This window comes from Microcaecilia unicolor, unplaced genomic scaffold (genome assembly GCF_901765095.1).
Source record: "Microcaecilia unicolor unplaced genomic scaffold, aMicUni1.1, whole genome shotgun sequence".
Lineage (NCBI taxonomy): Eukaryota > Metazoa > Chordata > Amphibia > Gymnophiona > Siphonopidae > Microcaecilia > Microcaecilia unicolor.
The window spans coordinates 117881-137145 of NW_021963047.1; the positions used below are offsets into that span (position 1 = coordinate 117881).

Here is a 19265-nt window from a genome sequence, read left to right on the forward strand (position 1 = left end):
AGGGCTCTGTTCTTTCCTGGTTTTCTTCTTATCTCTCCCAGCGTACCTTTAGTGTATACTCTAGTGGATCCTCTTCTACTTCTATCCCACTGTCAGTTGGTGTACCTCAGGGATCTGTCCTGGGACCTCTTCTCTTCTCCATCTATACTTCTTCCCTTGGTACTCTGATCTCATCCCATGGTTTTCAGTATCATCTTTACGCTGATGACTCCCAGATCTACCTCTCCACACCAGAAATCTCAGCCAAAATCCAGGCCAAAGTATCTGCCTGCCTGTCTGACATTGCTGCCTGGATGTCTCAGCGCCATCTGAAACTAAACATGACCAAGACTGAGCTTCTTATCTTTCCCCCTAAACCAACCTCTCCTCCTCCTACCCCATTCTCTATTTCTGTGGATAACACTCTCATCCTTCTTGCTGGAAGTCTCATACCAATGCCTTCAATTTGGCTATCTCTATCTTCATCTGCTGTGACACTAAAGGAAAGAAAATTCTCCGAGGACAAGCAGGCTGCTTGTTCTCACTGATGGGTGACGTCCACGGCAGCCCCTCCAATCGGAAACTTCACTAGCAAAGTCCTTTGCTAGCCCTCGCGCGCCCGCGCGCACCGCGCATGCGCGGCCGTCTTCCCGCCCGAAACCGGCTCGAGCCGGCCAGTCTTCTTTTGTCCGCACTCGGTACGGTCGTGTTTTCGCCGTGTCGAGCCCCGGAAAGTCGACCTCGCGCATCCAATTTGTTTTGAGCGTGTTTTTTTCCTTCGGGAAAGCTTTACCTTAGTCGGGAAGTGCTCCGGAAACCCCCCGCCGGGTTTCGTGTAAATCCTCCCCGTACTTCCAGCTTTTTTGCCCCGGTAAGTTTTCTTTCGTCGTCGGGGAAGGCCTCTTTTCGGCCTCGGTCGAGATTTTTTTCTCCCTCTAAATTTTGGTGCTTCAAATTTCGCCATTTCGGCTTTTGATTTCGCCGGCGTGATTTTTCCGCCCATGACATCGAAGCCTTCCAGCGGCTTCAAGAAGTGCACCCAGTGCGCCCGGGTTATCTCGCTCACTGATCGACACTCGTCGTGTCTTCAGTGTCTGGGGGCCGAGCACCGCCCTCAGAACTGTAGTCTGTGTTCCCTGCTTCAAAGGCGGACTCAGGTAGCGAGACTAGCCCAGTGGAACGTGTTGTTCTCGGGCTCTTCGTCGGCATCGGCACCGGGATCTTCGAGTGCATCGACGTCGTCAGCGTCCAGACCATCTTCCTCGGCCGCCCCTGCATCGAGTGCATCGAGGCATCGGGCCTCTGCATCGGCGCCGAGACATCGGATAGCTGCATCGACGTCGGTGGTACCAGGACCTCGTCTGCTGATGTCGTCGGACGGTGGTGCATCGGGTGGAGTGCAGGTGAGGGCTGTCCATTCCCCTGCTGGTGGCGGTGAGCCCTCGGGTGGGTCTCCTCCTACCCTGAGGGCTCCTGCGGTACAGCCCCCCCGAGATCGACCTTCTTCAGTCTCGGCCCCGAGGAAGCGACGGATGGATTCGACGTCCTCCTCGTCGGTGCCGGGGAGCTCCGGTGACATGCTTCGGAAGAAATCGAAGAAGCATCGACACCGGTCTCCTCCCCGTGTCGGCACCGAGAGCTCTGGGTCGCCGAGGGAGTCGGCACCCAGCAGGCATCGGCACCGAGAGGACCGCTCACCCTCTGTTCAGGAGGTGTCGATGCGCTCCGCTCTGGACAGCCCGGAACAGCCTCCACGCCCGGAACAGGTACTGACGTCGATGCCTGCATCGACCTCTCAGCCTTTCTCTGCAGCCACTCTAAACGAGAGCCTCCGGGCCGTTCTCCCAGAGATTCTGGGAGAGCTGTTGCGCCCTACCCCTCCGGTACCGGCGGTGCTTGCGCCACCGGTACCGTCGAGCGTGGCGCCGGCTGGCCCATCGCCCAGGTTGAGGTCCCCGACGTCGGTACCGCGTGCGGTGCCGACCGCGGCCACCTCCCAGGAAGGCTCCCCGACTACGTCGGCGGAGGGAGCTTCGCCGATGCGGGCGAGGGAGTCTACCTCTCGACGCCCCCATCGTGGACGGGGTTCCACGGAGTCGAGCAGGGCGAGGTTGCAGACACAGGTCCGTGAGCTTGTGTCTGACACCGAGGGTGAGGCCTCGTGGGAGGAAGAGGAAGATCCCAGATATTTCTCTGACGAGGAGTCTGAGGGTCTTCCGTCTGATCCCACTCCCTCTCCTGAGAGACAGCTTTCTCCTCCCGAGAGTCTGTCTTTTGCCTCCTTTGTCCGGGAGATGTCTACGGCCATCCCCTTCCCGGTGGTTGTGGAGGACGAGCCCAGGGCTGAAATGTTTGAGCTCCTGGACTATCCTTCTCCACCTAAGGAAGCGTCCACTGTTCCCTTGCACCATGTCCTGAAGAAGACATTGCTTGCGAACTGGACCAAGCCATTAACTAATCCCCACATTCCCAAGAAGATCGAGTCCCAGTACCGGATCCATGGGGACCCAGAGCTGATGCGCACTCAGTTGCCTCATGACTCTGGAGTTGTGGATTTGGCCCTAAAGAAGGCTAAGAGTTCTAGGGAACATGCTTCGGCGCCCCCGGGCAAGGACGCTAGAACCTTAGACTCCTTTGGGAGGAAGGCCTACCATTCCTCTATGCTCGTGTCCAAGATCCAGTCTTACCAGCTCTACACGAACATACACATGCGGAACAATGTGCGACAGTTGGCGGGCTTGGTTGATGCTCTTCCCCCTGAGCAAGCCAAGCCTTTTCAGGAGGTGGTCAGGCAGCTGAAGGCGTGCAGAAAATTCCTGGCCAGAGGAGTTTATGACACTTTTGATGTTGCGTCCAGGGCCGCTGCTCAAGGTGTGGTGATGCGCAGGCTCTCATGGCTGCGTGCCGCCGACCTGGAGAATAGAATCCAGCAGCGGATTGCGGACTCGCCTTGCCGTGCGGATAACATTTTTGGCGAAAAAGTCGAACAGGTGGTAGAGTCTCTCCACCAGCGGGACACCGCATTCGACAAGTTCGCCCGCCGGCAGCCTTCAGCTTCTACCTCTACAGGTAGACGATTTTTCGGGGGAAGGAAGACTGTTCCCTATACTTCTGGCAAGCGTAGGTACAATCCTCCTTCCCGACAGCCTGCGGCCCAGGCTAAGCCCCAGCGCGCTCGCTCTCGTCAGCAGCGTGCGCCTCAGCAAGGCCCCGCGGCTCCCCAGCAAAAGCAAGGGGCGAGCTTTTGACTGGCTCCAGCAGAGCATAGCCGACATCCAAGTGTCAGTGCCGGGCGACCTGCCTGTCGGAGGGAGGTTGAAAGCTTTTCACCAAAGGTGGCCTCTCATAACCTCCGATCAGTGGGTTCTCCAAATAGTCCGGCAAGGATACACCCTCAATTTGGCCTCAAAACCTCCAAATTGTCCACCGGGAGCTCAGTCCTACAGCTTCCAGCACAAGCAGGTACTTGCAGAGGAACTCTCCGCCCTTCTCAGCGCCAATGCGGTCGAGCCCGTGCCATCCGGGCAAGAAGGGCTGGGATTCTATTCCAGGTACTTCCTTGTGGAAAAGAAAACAGGGGGGATGCGTCCCATCCTAGACCTACGGGCCCTGAACAAATATCTCGTAAAAGAAAAGTTCAGGATGCTTTCCCTGGGCACCCTTCTCCCCATGATTCAGCAAAACGATTGGCTATGCTCTCTGGACTTGAAGGATGCCTACACACACATCCCGATACTGCCAGCTCACAGACAGTATCTGCGATTTCAGCTGGGCACACGCCACTTCCAGTACTGTGTGCTACCCTTTGGGCTCGCCTCTGCGCCCAGGGTGTTCACAAAGTGCCTAGCTGTGGTAGCAGCGGCGCTTCGCAGGCTGGGGGTGCACGTGTTCCCATATCTCGACGATTGGCTGGTGAAGAACACATCCGAGGCAGGAGCCCTGCAGTCCATGCAGATGACTATTCGCCTCCTGGAGCTACTGGGGTTTGTGATAAATTACCCAAAGTCCCATCTTCTCCCAGGGCAGAAACTCGAATTCATCGGAGCCCTGCTGGATTCTCGGACGGCTCGCGCCTATCTCCCAGAGGCGAGGGCCAACAACTTGTTGTCCCTCGTCTCGCGGATGCGAGCGTCCCAGCAGATCACAGCTCGGCAGATGTTGAGATTGCTGGGCCACATGGCCTCCACAGTTCATGTGACTCCCATGGCCCGCCTTCACATGAGGTCTGCTCAATGGACCCTAGCCTCCCAGTGGTATCAGGCCGCTGGGGGTCTAGAGGACGTGATCCACCTGTCCACGAGTTTTCTCGAATCCCTGTATTGGTGGACGATTTGCTCCAATTTGACTCTGGGACGTCCCTTCCAAATTCCTCAGCCACAAAAAGTGCTGACCACGGATGCGTCTCTCCTGGGATGGGGAGCTCATGTCGATGGGCTTCACACCCAAGGAAGGTGGTCCCTCCAAGAAAGCGATCTACAGATCAATCTTCTGGAGTTGCGAGCGATCTGGAACGCTCTGAAGGCTTTCAGAGATCGGCTGTCCCACCAAATTATCCAAATTCAGACAGACAATCAGGTTGCCATGTACTATGTCAACAAGCAGGGGGGCACCGGATCTCGCCCCCTGTGTCAGGAAGCCGTCAGCATGTGGCTCTGGGCTCGCCGGCAAGGCATGGTGCTCCAAGCCACATATCTGGCAGGCGTAAACAACAGTCTGGCCGACAGGTTGAGCAGGATTATGCAACCTCACGAGTGGTCGCTCAATTCCCGTGTGATGAGACGGATCTTCCAGGCGTGGGGCACCCCCCTGGTGGATCTCTTCGCATCTCAAGTGAACCACAAGGTCCCTCAGTTCTGTTCCAGGCTTCAGGCCCACGGCAGACTGGCGTCGGATGCCTTCCTCCTGGATTGGGGGGAGGGCCTCCTGTATGCTTATCCTCCCATCCCTCTGGTGGGGAATGGTGGGGAAGACTTTGTTGAAACTCAAGCAAGACCGAGGCACCATGATTCTGATTGCTCCTTTTTGGCCGCGTCAGATCTGGTTCCCCCTTCTTCTGGAGTTATCCTCCGAAGAACCGTGGAGATTGGAGTGTTTTCCGACCCTCATCACGCAGGACGAAGGGGCTCTTCTGCATCCCAACCTCCAGTCTCTGGCTCTCACGGCCTGGATGTTGAGGGCGTAGACTTTGCCTCTTTGGGTCTGCCAGAGGGTGTCTCCCGCATCTTGCTTGCTTCCAGGAAAGACTCCACTAAGAGAAGTTACTTCTTTCATTGGAGGAGGTTTGCCGTCTGGTGTGACAGCAAGGCCCTAGATCCTCGCTCTTGTCCTACACAGACCCTGCTTGAATACCTTCTGCACTTGTCTGAGTCTGGTCTGAAGACCAACTCCGTAAGAGTTCACCTTAGTGCAATCAGTGCATACCATTACCAAGTGGAAGGTAAGCCGATCTCAGGACAGCCTTTAGTTGTTCGCTTCATGAGAGGTTTGCTTTTGTCAAAGCCCCCTGTCAAGCCTCCTACAGTGTCATGGGATCTCAATGTCGTTCTCACCCAGCTGATGAAACCTCCTTTTGAGCCACTGGATTCATGCCATCCGAAGTACTTGACCTGGAAGGTCATTTTCTTGGTGGCAGTTACTTCGGCTCGTAGAGTCAGTGAGCTTCAGGCCCTGGTAGCCCAGGCCCCTTACACTAAATTTCATCACAACAGAGTAGTCCTCCGCACTCACCCTAAGTTCCTGCCAAAGGTCGTGTCGGAGTTCCATCTGAACCAGTCAATTGTCTTGCCAACATTCTTTCCCCGTCCTCATTCCTGCCCTGCTGAACGTCAGCTGCACACATTGGACTGCAAGAGAGCATTGGCCTTCTACCTGGAGCGGACACAGCCCCACAGACAGTCCGCCCAATTGTTTGTTTCTTTTGATCCCAATAGGAGGGGAGTGGCTGTAGGGAAACGCACCATATCCAATTGGCTAGCAGATTGCATTTCCTTCACTTACGCCCAGGCGGGGCTGGCTCTGGAGGGTCATGTCACGGCTCATAATGTTAGAGCCATGGCTGCGTCGGTAGCCCACTTGAAGTCAGCCTCCATTGAAGAAATTTGCAAAGCTGCGACGTGGGCTTCTGTCCACACATTCACATCCCATTACTGCCTGCAGCAGGATACCCGACGCGACAGTCGGTTCGGGCAGTCAGTTCTTCAGAACCTGTTTGGGCTTTAGGATCCAACTCCACCCCCGAGGGCCCTGTTTGTTCTGTTCCAGGCTACACTCTCAGTTAGTTGGTAAATTTTTTAGGTCAATCTCAGTTATGTCCTCGCCGTTGCGAGGCCCAATTGACCTTGGTTGTTGTTTTGAGTGAGCCTGGGGGCTAGGGATACCCCATCAGTGAGAACAAGCAGCCTGCTTGTCCTCGGAGAAAGCGAATGCTACATACCTGTAGAAGGTATTCTCCGAGGACAGCAGGCTGATTGTTCTCACCAACCCGCCCGCCTCCCCTTTGGAGTTGTGTCTTCCCTTGAAGTGTATTGTCTTGCTACATACTGGACTGGCCGGCTCGAGCCGGTTTCGGGCGGGAAGACGGCCGCGCATGCGCGGTGCGCGCGAGGGCTAGCAAAGGACTTTGCTAGTGAAGTTTCCGATTGGAGGGGCTGCCGTGGACGTCACCCATCAGTGAGAACAATCAGCCTGCTGTCCTCGGAGAATACCTTCTACAGGTATGTAGCATTCGCTTTATCAGGTAAGACCTGATTTTACCTTAGGCTGGCCTGGTGCTCCTGTGGCAGTGCTTCGCGCTGCCATGTGGAGGGACCTGGGTTTGATTTGCAGGTCAGATCTCCTGTAGGGCAGCTGAAATTTGTGATGCTGTAGAGGTGATATTCCGTTTTTAGTGAGATTTAATTGCCACCATATCCCACCAGTAATGCCTGCTGGTCAGGCTTAGGATATACTGTTCTACAGATGAAGCCATGACTTGTCCGTGGCTGAGGACCTTGCTTACCACGTTCGAGCTAGGTAGGAAGGTTTTATAACAAAAATTCTGGATAGTTGTAAATGGAGGCTGTAGCCCAGCAGAGGCGGTTTCCTCTGCTTTTGAGCTTACTTGGTTGGAAACTACTGGGCAGAAAATAACATTAAAAATAATAAGTACCCTTTCTTACTCCATGTGTTATGGCTTTTAATACAGTCAGATCTTGTTAGATTACACAAGATGTACATAATAAAAATCACAAATTAGAGATTTAAAAAAATGCTAGTGCAGCCCAGACTCATATTGGCATCATTCATTAATTTTTTTAATCACTTACTCTCCTGTTTACTAAGCTTTGGGTGTGCTAATGCTGACGCAGCCCATTCACTTTGAATGGGCTGTCGGCATTACCGCAGCCGCTAGTGCGACTTAGTAAACTGGAGAGTTAGTTTTTATAGAATGTACTTAACGTTTAAATATGTATACAAATTACATAATAACAGCGGGTGCATGCTGTCATTTCACTGGGACACAATTTGAATTGGAACTTATTCTGGTTTGTTTTAATATGGTGCGGTTCACGTCTTTTTAACAACTTATATTGGATTATAGCACACGTCTTTTACCAAGCCTTTGGCAGTAAGATCATATTTTAGCCCCTGATGCAGTCCTGCTGGGAGAAACACAGCCTGTGTTGAGCAATACACTAGCTTGCAACTTTACTAATAAAGATTGTGTATATCTTCTACTGATTTTGCCTTTCCTTCTTTCCACATTACATAAGTATTGCCATATTGGGACAGACTGAAGGTCGTCAAGCCCAGTATCCTGTTTCCAACAATGGCCAATCAAGGTCACAAGTACCTGGCAAGATCCCAAAAAAGTACAATACGTTTTATGCTGCTTATCCTAGAAATAAGCAGTGGATTTTCCCCTCCATTTTAATAATGGTTTACGGACTTTTCCTTTAGGAAGCAGTCCAAACCTTTCTCTGGCAACAAATTCCAGTGTTTAATACACATTGAGTGAAGAAAAAGTTTGTCCGATTAGTTTTAAATTTACTACTTTGTAGCTTCATTGCGTGCCCCCTAGTCCTGGTATTTTTGGAAAGAGTAAGCAGTGGATTTGCATCTACTTGATCCACTCCACCCATTATTTTATAGACCTCTATCATATCTCCCCTCAGCCGTCTTTACTCCAAGCTGAAGAGCCCTAGCCGCTTCGGCCTTTCCTCGTAGGGAAGTCGTTCCATCCCCTTTATCATTTTTGTTGCCCTTCTCTGCACCTTTTCTAATTACACTATATCTTTTTTGAGATGTGGTGACCAGAATTGAACATAGTATTTGAGGTGCGGTTGCACCATGGAGCAATACAAAGGCATTATAACGTCCTCATTTTTGTTTTCCATGCCTTTCCTAATAATACCTAACATTCTATTGGCTTTCTTAGCCACCGCCGCACACTGAGCAGAGGGTTTCAATGTATTATCAACGATGATGCCTAGATCTCTTTCTTAGTCAGTGATTCCTAATGTGGAACTTTGCATTGCGTATATATAATTCGGGTTCCTTTTTCCCCACATGCATCATTTTTCACTTGCTCACATTAAATGTCATCTGCCATTTTGATGCCCAGTCTCGTGAGGTCCTCTTGTAATTTTTCACAATCCTCTTGCGATTTGACAACTTTGAATAACCTTGTATCATCAGCAGATTTAATTACCTTACTAGTTACTCCCATCTCTAGATCATTTATAAATGTTAAAAAGCAGTGTTCTCACACAGACCCCTGGGGAACCCCACTATCTACCCTTCTCTAATGAGAATACTGATCATTTAACCTTACTGTCTGTTTTCTATCTTTTAACCAGTTTTTAATCTACAATAGGATGCTACCTCCTATCCCATAACTCTCCAGTTTCCTCTGGAGTCTTTCATTCAGTACTTTGTCAAACACCTTTTTTAAATCCAGATACACAATATCGACTGGCTCACCTTTACCAACATGTTTGTTCACCCCTTCCATTTTGATTGCCTTTTTTTTTTCTTTTAACCCTCACTTTTTTAAATGAACCCCAGCCGCACCTTTTTAAAAGTATTCCCACATTAGGCAAAATTTAACATTTGAGTTAAAACAAAGTATGGCAAGCAATATATATTCTTCACTTGATTTAAAATATTTTTTTTGTAAAACAGCCAGCTCATGGTTCATGTTTATGTGCATACGTATATATGCATAATTGTGACCATGGCAATATAATGACTTAATGAACACACACACACACACATATATATATATGTGTTTCTTAAACATTTTCATTTTCTTTTATGTTTATTATCTTTACGTTGCTTTGTATTGTTAATAGATTAATATCTTTGTGGATTTTCTGGAGATATAAATGACAAGTTTTTAGGTAGGATTTCGTTCTATTTTGGATGTCTTTGAGAAAATATATTTTTATATATGGTTTTTTTTTTTTTTTTTTTAAATAATGTTTTATAGTGTGTTCTTTGCTATGTATATTCTTTTAGACCCCTGATGCCGGCCAGTATGGCTGAAACACGAGTCGTGTCGGGTGTCCTTTGTTGTAGTTTTTTGGAAGATTCAATAAAGAGGATTTGGACACCATCTGTGAGAGGTCCTTTTTTTGTCTCCTTTACTGTTTTGTGCTTGGTGACCTGTCCTGAGGCAGCTGAGATAAGACAGGATTCTGAAACTAACTACTAGAAAGCGAGAGTAATAATGGTCATAAATAGGTCAGATATTTTCAGGATGAATTTGCATGAGACTTCACATGCTTACTGAAATAATAGAGTACAAATCAGTTTCATATCTACTGGGATTTTCCTGAAAATCTGTTTGATTTTTTTTTGGCCTTCTCAGAAATGAAGTTGCCCACCCTTGATATAAAGTGTAACTGCAAATTAGTATGAGCATATGAAATAAAAGTGAAAAAAAAAAAGAAAAGTGATCACTGTATTTATGGGTTTGGACATTTCATTCTGGCTGTACATAACATTTATAGATACAAACTAAACATATAAACACAGGGGTACTGGTTCCAAATCTTCGCAATAAATCTTATAAATATAGAACTCAGCTCTCCAAAAAGTCAAAGTTTATCTAGTAAGAGGATGAAATCGCCTCAAGAAAAAGCCCCTCCCAACAATTTTTTATATGTGGGACAAAGGCTATACTTCATCATCATGGGCGTTTTCAATCAAACCAACTCCTCTTATTATTATTATTATGAAAAAAATTTTTGAAAATAATTTTTCTAAATGTTCAAAAAAAGCCACTGTGCCAAATATGCTGTATATAACAGTTCAACTTAACTTTGGCGAATTACAGGCTTTCTCCTTTCTGACCGTGGTGTAACTGTGGTCAACGGTCCTGTTTCACATTTCGCTGCTTCAGGACCACAGCCATATATTATTCACCCGGTTCTTTACTGGCATTTCTCTCCGTTCATTCTTGCCGACGGTAGCATGAAGGCGATTTCATCCTCTTACTAGATAAACTTTGACTTTTTGGAGAGCTGAGTTCTATATTTATAAGATTTTTTGTACATAACATTTGACATAATGGACATTGTGATGGTTGATCAGATTGCAGTTTAAGTAGACACTTTTCATACTTGGAACCCACACAGATTTTTTTTTACACTTCAATCTGACCTCCAAGGATAGTTTTATCTATAACCAAAAAATAATTTGAATAGCAAGTTGGATTAATTTTAATGTCCATATTTAAAACCTCTTTGGGTGTACTTCTTCTTCTTCTTTTTTTTTTTTTTAAATCACCTGAATCTTTGTTTGCCTTGTCAAAGGTTATCAATAGAAATCAAACAAAATAAAACATGGAAAAGAAAATAAGATGATACCTTTTTTATTGGACATAACTTAATACATTTCTTGATTAGCTTTTGAAGGTTGCCCTTCTTCCTCAGATCGGAAATAAGCAAATGAGGTAGCAGATAATATATATTTGCTTATTTCCGATCTGAGGAAGAAGGGCAACCTTCAAAAGCTAATCAAGAAATGTATTAAGTTATGTTCAATAAAAAAGGTATCATCTTATTTTCTTTTCCATGTTTTATTTTGTTTGATTTCTATTGATAACCTTTAAGAGTGGACTAACACGGCTACCACACCTCTTTGCCTTGTCAAATAATGGCTAAAGCTGGCCTAAATTTAATTGGTGTGTAGAGACGTGTTGATATCGTGGTATGATGCAGCTTGATACTCAATACATTTTTTTTTTCATTTTCTTCTAGGTTTTGTAAAAGACATCGCATTAAATCAAATTCAAGTGTCCCCTCTGTCCCAAAAGAATTATTGATGATGTCCGAATTAGTTCTTCCTCGGTTTATCTTTAGTCTCATTCAGTACTTAAGAGAAGGGTATAATGAACCAGGTATGTATTCTGTGATGGGCTTGGTTTTCATTAAAAAAAAAAAGAATGCAGAAGAAACCTATATAGGACTAGTAAAAAAGGCCCGTTTCTGACACAATTGAAACGGGCGCTAGCAAGATTTTCCTTGGAGTGTGTATGTTTGAGAGAGAGTGTGTGTGAGAGTGACTGTGTAAGAGCGAGAGTGAATCTGCGAGTGTGTGTATGTGTGACAGAGAGAGTGAGACTGGGTTTGAGTGTGTCAGAGAGAGTGTGTGTGCCTGCGGCCCCTCCCTCCCACCCAGTTCCAGTGCCCCCCCTTCCTCTATGTTCCAGGGTCGTTGTCCCTCCTCCCTCCCTCTGAGTTCCAGGGACGTCCCCCCGTTTTTTTTTTTTTTTAAAGTTTTTGTACAGGTGGTGCATTTCCCCCCCCCTCGGAGTTCCCGACCCCACCCCCTCGGAGTTCCTGATCACCCTGCTGCAACCCTCTTGAGCCCCCCTTCCCGCCGCCAACACTCGGAGCTTCGGAGCCCATCTGTGAAGAAAGTTACGGACACAGGCAGACAGACGCATAGAATGTTGGGGGTGAGAATTATATAGGACACGTCATAATGGGTCTAGTGATATCAGCTAGGGCTTCGGAGCCCATCTGTGAGGAAAGTTACGGACACAGGCAGGCAGACGCATAGAATGTTGGAGGTGAGAATTATATAGGATGTTTTTTTGTGCATAACAGACTTGAATACAGGTGTGGCCTGAGGGATGCAGGGCAATGTGCAGAAATTCTTTTGCATAACTAAGGGACTGAAAAGTGGGGCCATATATGAAAAACAGTCACTTTTTTTAGTGGGCCAGCCCCTGCTTGAATAACACAGTATGTCTTAGGTTATTTCTTACTTTCATGATATTGAAGCTTTTGTTATTGTTCTTATATTGTATAAACTCACAGGAGACCCTGGCAAAAAGGAATGACAACAGAGAGGAGATGGGCCAAGAATAGAATAAGACTAATTTCTCATATCTGATTCAGCTATAATACAATTTGCCTTCAGTTTGTCCTGTCTATATATCTCAACTGTACTTGCCCCCTTGGCCACCTATTAACATGTTTCATTATATTGGAGTGGAGTAGCCTAATGGTTAGTACAGTGGCGTGAGAACCACGGGAGCTGAGTTTGATTCCCGCTGCAGCTCCTTATGACTCTAGGCAAGTCACTTTAATCTGAAATCTCATCTCTTTCCCTTTTATATATACATATTATATATATTGTATAGTATCATTTCTGTGTTTGAATGTTCTAATGCATGACTGCTAAGGTATTTTATTTGTGTTGTGGTGATATTATGAGTATCATATGAATATTTTCCCATGCTTCTTATATCTTACCATGCAAATACAAAAGGCCTCAAATATGGCTAAACTAGATGATGATCTAAAATACATCACAGCCCCCTCACCATCCCTGGCCATAGATGACCGTACCACAGTTGGTGATCTGGCTGTCTACTTTTTCTGAGAAGGTACAGGAACACTTTTATTTTTTTCCCCTCTCAGTTGGAAAGAGGTTCCCCCTTGGCAGTGTGTCATGACAAAATGATACAACCTGTAACACTTCTTCTAAGACCTACTTGACTCGTAGCTCACTGGTATACTTTAACTCTCCTACCTTCACTATAATAACTTAAACTTTACATAGCATCAAACTTATGATGGCCCTGCACGATTCCTGCCCATCCAACATAGTTTCAAAAAGGTAGCTAATTGTTTCACTATTCCTTCATGCTATAGTTTCTGCTAGTTTGACTACAGGGACGATTCCAGATATTTGGAAAGTTGCTTATCTTTTCATTTGAAAGATCTCAAAACCAGTACATATTTTTGTTATTATTACCCAATATCCAATTTACCTTTTGTCTCCAAATTACTTGAAACTGTTGTGGTGAAACAACTTATGTAGAACTAATTAGTGTTCTGCACACACATCAAAGTGCATTGTTGGGTCTTATGACATACATATACACACATCAGAACCAGAATAAGTATGTTCCCTTGCTTTCATTTGATCTCTCGGCAGCTTTTGATCTAGTTGATCATTTCCTATTGCTTTATAGACACCAGGATATTGGCATTTCCAGTTTCACTCTTCCATGGCTTTTCTCCTTATCTTTTAAGGTAATAAATAGAAATAAAACAAAAGAAAATAAGATACCTTTCTATTGGACTAACTTAATACATTTGTTGATTAGCTTTCAAAGGCAATACCTTCTTCTACTTATCTTTCAAACAGGACATTTTGTGGTTCATTGGAGGAACACTGATCAAAGCTTTCCAGTCTCGTAGCAGTTTGCCTCGGGGATCTATTCTGGTTCCACTTTTTTTCAATATCTTTATCTCACCACTGATACAATCTCTTGACTGTACACCATTTCTTTGATGGCATCCAACTATTGATAATCTTTGGCCCCCTGGATCCTTGTAATATAACCTCTATCAATGAGAAATTTAATCCAGACATGTCAAATTCTGACTTTTGTTTTGTCCACACAATAACCTGTAAAACTTCCATACACCTTTGTAATTAATGGTACTTTCCTTGCCATCTATGCTAGACTAGTCCAGACTAATGAGTTATGTTCATCTACCAGCGGAAGGAGACAGAGAAAATAGTTCCAAGTAAACCGCCCCTTAAGGGTATCGTGCAGCCTGGAATGTTCAGTATTTTTTCTGTCTCCTAGCGGATGGTGGACGGATCGTGCAGCTGCTCTGGATTGCTGGCTGGTAGCTCCTGTCCCAGATTTTTCTGGTGACATGGAGCCAGGGGTGTGCTGGTAGCCATGTTGGGGCTAGTTTTAGATGATACTCAGTGGTCCTGAGTTCCTCATCTGGCAGCTAGGGTGATATCCAGTGACCCTGGTTCCCTCTCCTCCCCTTCCTCCCCTGGCTGTTTTTCTAGCAGGGTGATGGTTAATTGTGGCATGGAGAAACTTGTCTTCCCTGTGGGGTTCTTCTCTTCTGTGGTTGTAGGTATATCTGAATTTCTGCCTCTGAGGTAAGCCTTTATTTATTCCTGTCACTAGTGAAGAAGGTTGTTTATAAAAGAAAAAAAAAGGAAACTGTTTTTTTCCCTCCTTTTCTGCATCTGAGGTAAGCCTTTATTCATTTCTGTCACTATTGAAGAAGGTTGTTTATAAAAAAGGAAACTTTTTTCCCTCCTTTTCTGCCTCTGTGTAAACCTTTTTTAATTCCTGTCTCTAGTGAAGAAGGTTGTTTAAAAAAAAAAAAAAAGAAGAAACTTTGTTTTTCCTTCTTTCTCTCGCCTGTTACCTGATTTATTTTCCCACCTTTGGCAGTACATTCTAGGGAACCGCTTGCAAAGTTTCTTTGAATTTCGCTGGCCAGCGTCTGATTCTGGTCTTGGACCCTTCTGGGCTGGTACCAGTTGCTTCAATTTTCTTTTTTTTTTTTTTTGTGGGGCACGGCTCGTGCCTGGATCACGAAACTCATTTGTTTTTCTCCTCTTCACGGTCCTAGACAGCAGCTGGTTCAGAGGGCGGCCCCATTGCTGGAACTTGTACCTTTGCGGTTCGGAGGTCTTAGTCTGCCATTTCCAAAGTGGGAGAAATCTCTCGCTGGCTCTGTTTGGCTGCAGGCTCGGTCTTTTTAGTCCAGGGCTATTTTTTCATTCCGGTTAGCCTTACACGGCTGTTGGCCAGTTTTTTTTTTTTCAGACCGTCCAGTCTCTGCTGCTTCTGGGATCTTGCTTGAGATGCCCCTGCTATTTGATTCTTGTTTTGGCAGCAGTTTTTCCTCCCTTCCTTAGGGAGGTTATGGTTCTCTCGTCCCCGTGGATCCCTCCTGTCTGGTTTGTCTGCAGGTTACTTTCCTTCTGGTGGGGGTCCGAGTTGCCCCTGGTGTGCGACTACTAGCTGAAATCCCTCTTCTGAGTACCCTCGGGGGCGCCATTTTTGCCACTCTTTTGCTTGGACTCAGTTCATTGTCTCTTTACGGGAATGTGCCTTTTTAGGACTAGTTTGCCACAGCTCTTCCTTGCTTCCCTTGCTTTCGGGTGGGAGTTTTAGCCTGGCACAGGCGGATTTTGCCTTTTCTAATTTCAGGCGCCTCTCTCCTGGCACATTTGGCACTCCTTCCTTTTTCTGTAAGGGACGCAGTTCTTTCCTACTGAGCAGATCTATTGCTGTGCATCTGGAGTTTGATTCTCCCTTAGCTGGTTTTTCCTGAGTTTGGTGTTAGTGGCCAGCTTCCTCATTGTTCCTGACCTGGCAAGAGTTGTTTCTTGCTCACTGCCTTGCGGCTGCATTTTGCTCCCTATGGTCTGAGGATTCCAGCACTGTGATGCTTACCTCCCTCTTGGCGGGAGTTCTTTCTCTACGTTGACTGCTCTGTATCGATTGCCTAGGAGGGCAGTCATTGTGGCTCAGAGACCACTTGAGGGCCGAGGGTATCTCTTGGGGCACGGGGCTTTCTCTTCTTGTAGTTTTAGTCCCTCTGGGCCAGGGGAGTGCAGCGCCAGGTCTGCATTTCCACAAGTTGTGCTCCTTTCCTGTTGACCTCCTGGCAGCACCTTCTTCTCTGGCTGTTCCCCTGGACTTCATCTATGCATTTTGCTTGTTGAGCGCGGCTCCATCGCTGCATGTTGAACGCAGCTCCACAGTTCCAGGTTGGCTTTAGTTCCATCGCTGTATGTTGAGGACAGCTCTATCGAGTGAAGTTCCTTCGCTGCTTATTCTGCAACCTTTCTTCTCTGCATGTTGAACGCAGCTCCATTGTCACATGTTGAGCGTAGTTCTTTCTCTGCAGGTCTCAGCATGGGGCACAGTCTTCTGTCTGCCTGTGGAACGCAGCTCCTTGTCTGTGTGTGGCATGCAGCTCTCTCTGCGTATGGAATGCAGCTTCCTGTCCGCGTGCAGAGCGCAGCTCCACTGCCTGTTTAGTGTAGCTCCATCTCTGTATGTTTAGCACAACTCTTCTCTGCAAATTGGGTGAAGTGGAGCACAGCTCTGTGACTGCAGGTGCTATACAGCTTCATGTCTGTGTCGGAAGCATAGCTCCTTGTCGGCGCGTGGAGCGCTGCTCCTTGCTGGCATCTGGAGCGCAGTTCCTTGCCGGTGTCAGGAGCGCAGCTCCTTGCCGGTGTCAGGAGCTCATTTCCTTGCCGGTGTCAGGAGCTCAGTTCCTTGTTGGTGTCAGGAGCGCAGCTCCTTGTCTGCATGTGGAAAACAGCTCCTTGTCTACGTTTTATACACAGTTCCATTGCTACCGCAGCTTCAGTTCTGCAGGTACCTCTAACATCCAGCTTTTTCAGTGGGGCACTGCTCATCTCTGTCTGTTACTCTCAGCGTCATCTCTGCTTGTTCAGGGCATTTCTATGTTTGCCAGAGGTGTGCAACTCTTTCTCTGCCCATGGTGCGTGGCTCAGTTTGTGTGCTTTGAGTGCAACTCCATTTGTTCTCGTTGAGCACGGATCCTTCTCTGCCTGCCTGATGAGTGCAGCTTCTTTTCTGTCCCTTGAGCACAGTTCAGTCTCTGACTGTGGAGCTTATGTTCACCTTTGCCTGTTGGGCACTGTTTCAGCTTGTTGGTCAACCCCAGCTTTTTTCTGCAGGTTGGATACAGTAACTTTTCAGCAGTTGTGGCATACTGCAGTTTAGACTGCTAGACAAGGCTGTCTTGTCTCCTGTTAAGAGTTTATTCTTAAAAGAACTGGACTCGACATGAGTCGTGTTTCGGCCATTCAGGCCTGCCTCAGGAGTCCCTAAAATAATATACAATAAATTATATTAACTCAAAGCAATAATAAAAATGGATACATTACAAATAGTCTAAAAGCATAATCTCAAAAATGAATAAAAGCATAATCTCAAAAATAATAATTATAACAGACACAAACCAAATACCCTAAAAAGATGTGTGTACCGATTTATAAAACATGGAAACAACATTAAAAAATGTATTAAAGAATGATATTACTAATACAATAAATTGTATTTTAAAATTATCTTAAACGTCTCTTCCATTCAATAAGTATCATAAACACTTGATGAGGACCATAGATTTTGCAACAAGATGAATCAAAAACAGTGACAGAATAAAACCAGACACAATCATGAACATGCAAATACATTAACAATGCAAAAATAATAAATTCTTATTAATATTATAAGGCATAATAATAATTTCAAATTACACATTTTGCAACAATAAAAATCAACAACAGTGACAGAATTAAACCAGACACGATCAGGAACATGCAAATACATTGACAATGCGTAAATAATAATTTCCTATTAATATTATTAAAAATAATAATAAAACATAACTTCACATTACACATTTACTCTTTTAAAAGGTATGTAAACATATCTGTGACATACAAATACATTGACAATCATGAACATGCAAATACAATAATGATGTGAAATTAATTTCTTCTTATTATTAAAAACTGATAATTCCAAATTGCACATATGTTCTTTAAAAGGTATGTAAAAAATCCATATACGTGTTCATATCTTTGACATGCAAATACATCGACAATACAAAAATAATACTTATTGAACTGGATGTCTCTGTTATCAAACAGGATACAACCACAGAATGAAACCCTGGTAACTCCAGACATTACAACGCCTGAGGAAATTCCGATTTTCAATATTTCTAATATGGCTCTGTCCGACACCCAGATATCCGTACTACAGAAAGGCCTCACTTTCATACCAACTCCAAAATATGACCCTCTCCAGACAAGAATAGACCTGTTCCGGTTCAGTAGGAAATTGCAGATTCAACACTTTTTTTTTCAGATAAGACAGCAGCTCCAGATAACTCTGCTATCAAGAGACATTCCAAATGGACACCCCCAGGTCCACCAGGTCCGGTAATAACTACCTTTTACAGATGTATCCTCAAGGACATAGAAACTATTGAAACCAAGAGACCTAAGAAGAGTTTCCATAATTTGACTAAAAGTGAACATCAAGGGATGCTCGCCCTAGTAAATAATAAGGACATCATGATAAAACCAGCTGACAAGGGGGGAGGAGTCGTCATTCAAAACAGAGATGATTACGTTAATGAAGTACTCAGACAAATATTGGACACAGAATATTATATCCGTCTGGCGGAAGTTCCTACATCTAAACTACAAGATGATATTAAGGAATTAGTTCTCCGCTCACATGATGCCGGTTTCTTAACAATGAAAGAGAGAGTTTTTCTCCTCGTCGAACATACGGCCATTCCTACCTTTTATGTCCTGCCGAAGATTCATAAATCATTAACTAATCCACCAGGCCGTCTGATTGTGTCTGGCAACAATTCAGTGCTTGAACCCCTGTCTCAATTCGTTGATTTTATTTTCTGCGTTCATTTATTCCTCAAATACCATCGTATGTAAGAGACTTTGCCGATGTTATCAACTGTCTGGAAGAAGTGCCAGGAGACCTGAGTCAAATCATCCTCGTTACACTTGATATAGAATCATTGTATACGAACATTCCACAACTTGAGTCACTTTCCATCATTGAAGAAGTATTAAAGAACAGACAAACCTTTAGACGGATACCCAACTATCTGATTGTCACCCTTGCGACATTAGTACGCACTAAAAACTAATTCTCATTTCAGAAGACCTTCTATTAGCAGATACGCGGCACAGCCATGGGGTCTGCCATGGCTCCTGACATCGCAAACCTTTATGTGGCAGAATTTGAAAAGAGATTTCTTAAAAAACATCAATATCAATCTGAGATCATACTTTATAAAAGATATATAGATGATATCCTTATACTATGGAAGGGTAGCATTGACAAGTTGAATGACTTTTACACTTGGTTGAACACCTGTGACGTAAACCTGAAATTCAAGATGCACTGTGATTCCAGGCAAATACCATTTTTGGACATTTTG

General features: G+C 45.6%; 1 protein-coding gene across 1 annotated transcript in view; it reads left to right on the forward strand.

Annotated features, from left to right (window-relative positions):
• LOC115458835 (E3 ubiquitin-protein ligase UBR3-like) overlaps positions 1 to 19265 on the forward strand; it is a gene marked incomplete at its 3' end in the record, with an annotated part of 174823 nt that overhangs the window by 9234 nt on the left and 146324 nt on the right. The window contains exon 2 of the mRNA XM_030188658.1: positions 11223 to 11362. Within this exon, the coding sequence (XP_030044518.1) occupies positions 11223 to 11362 (140 nt within the window). The remainder of the gene's footprint in view (positions 1 to 11222; positions 11363 to 19265) is intronic.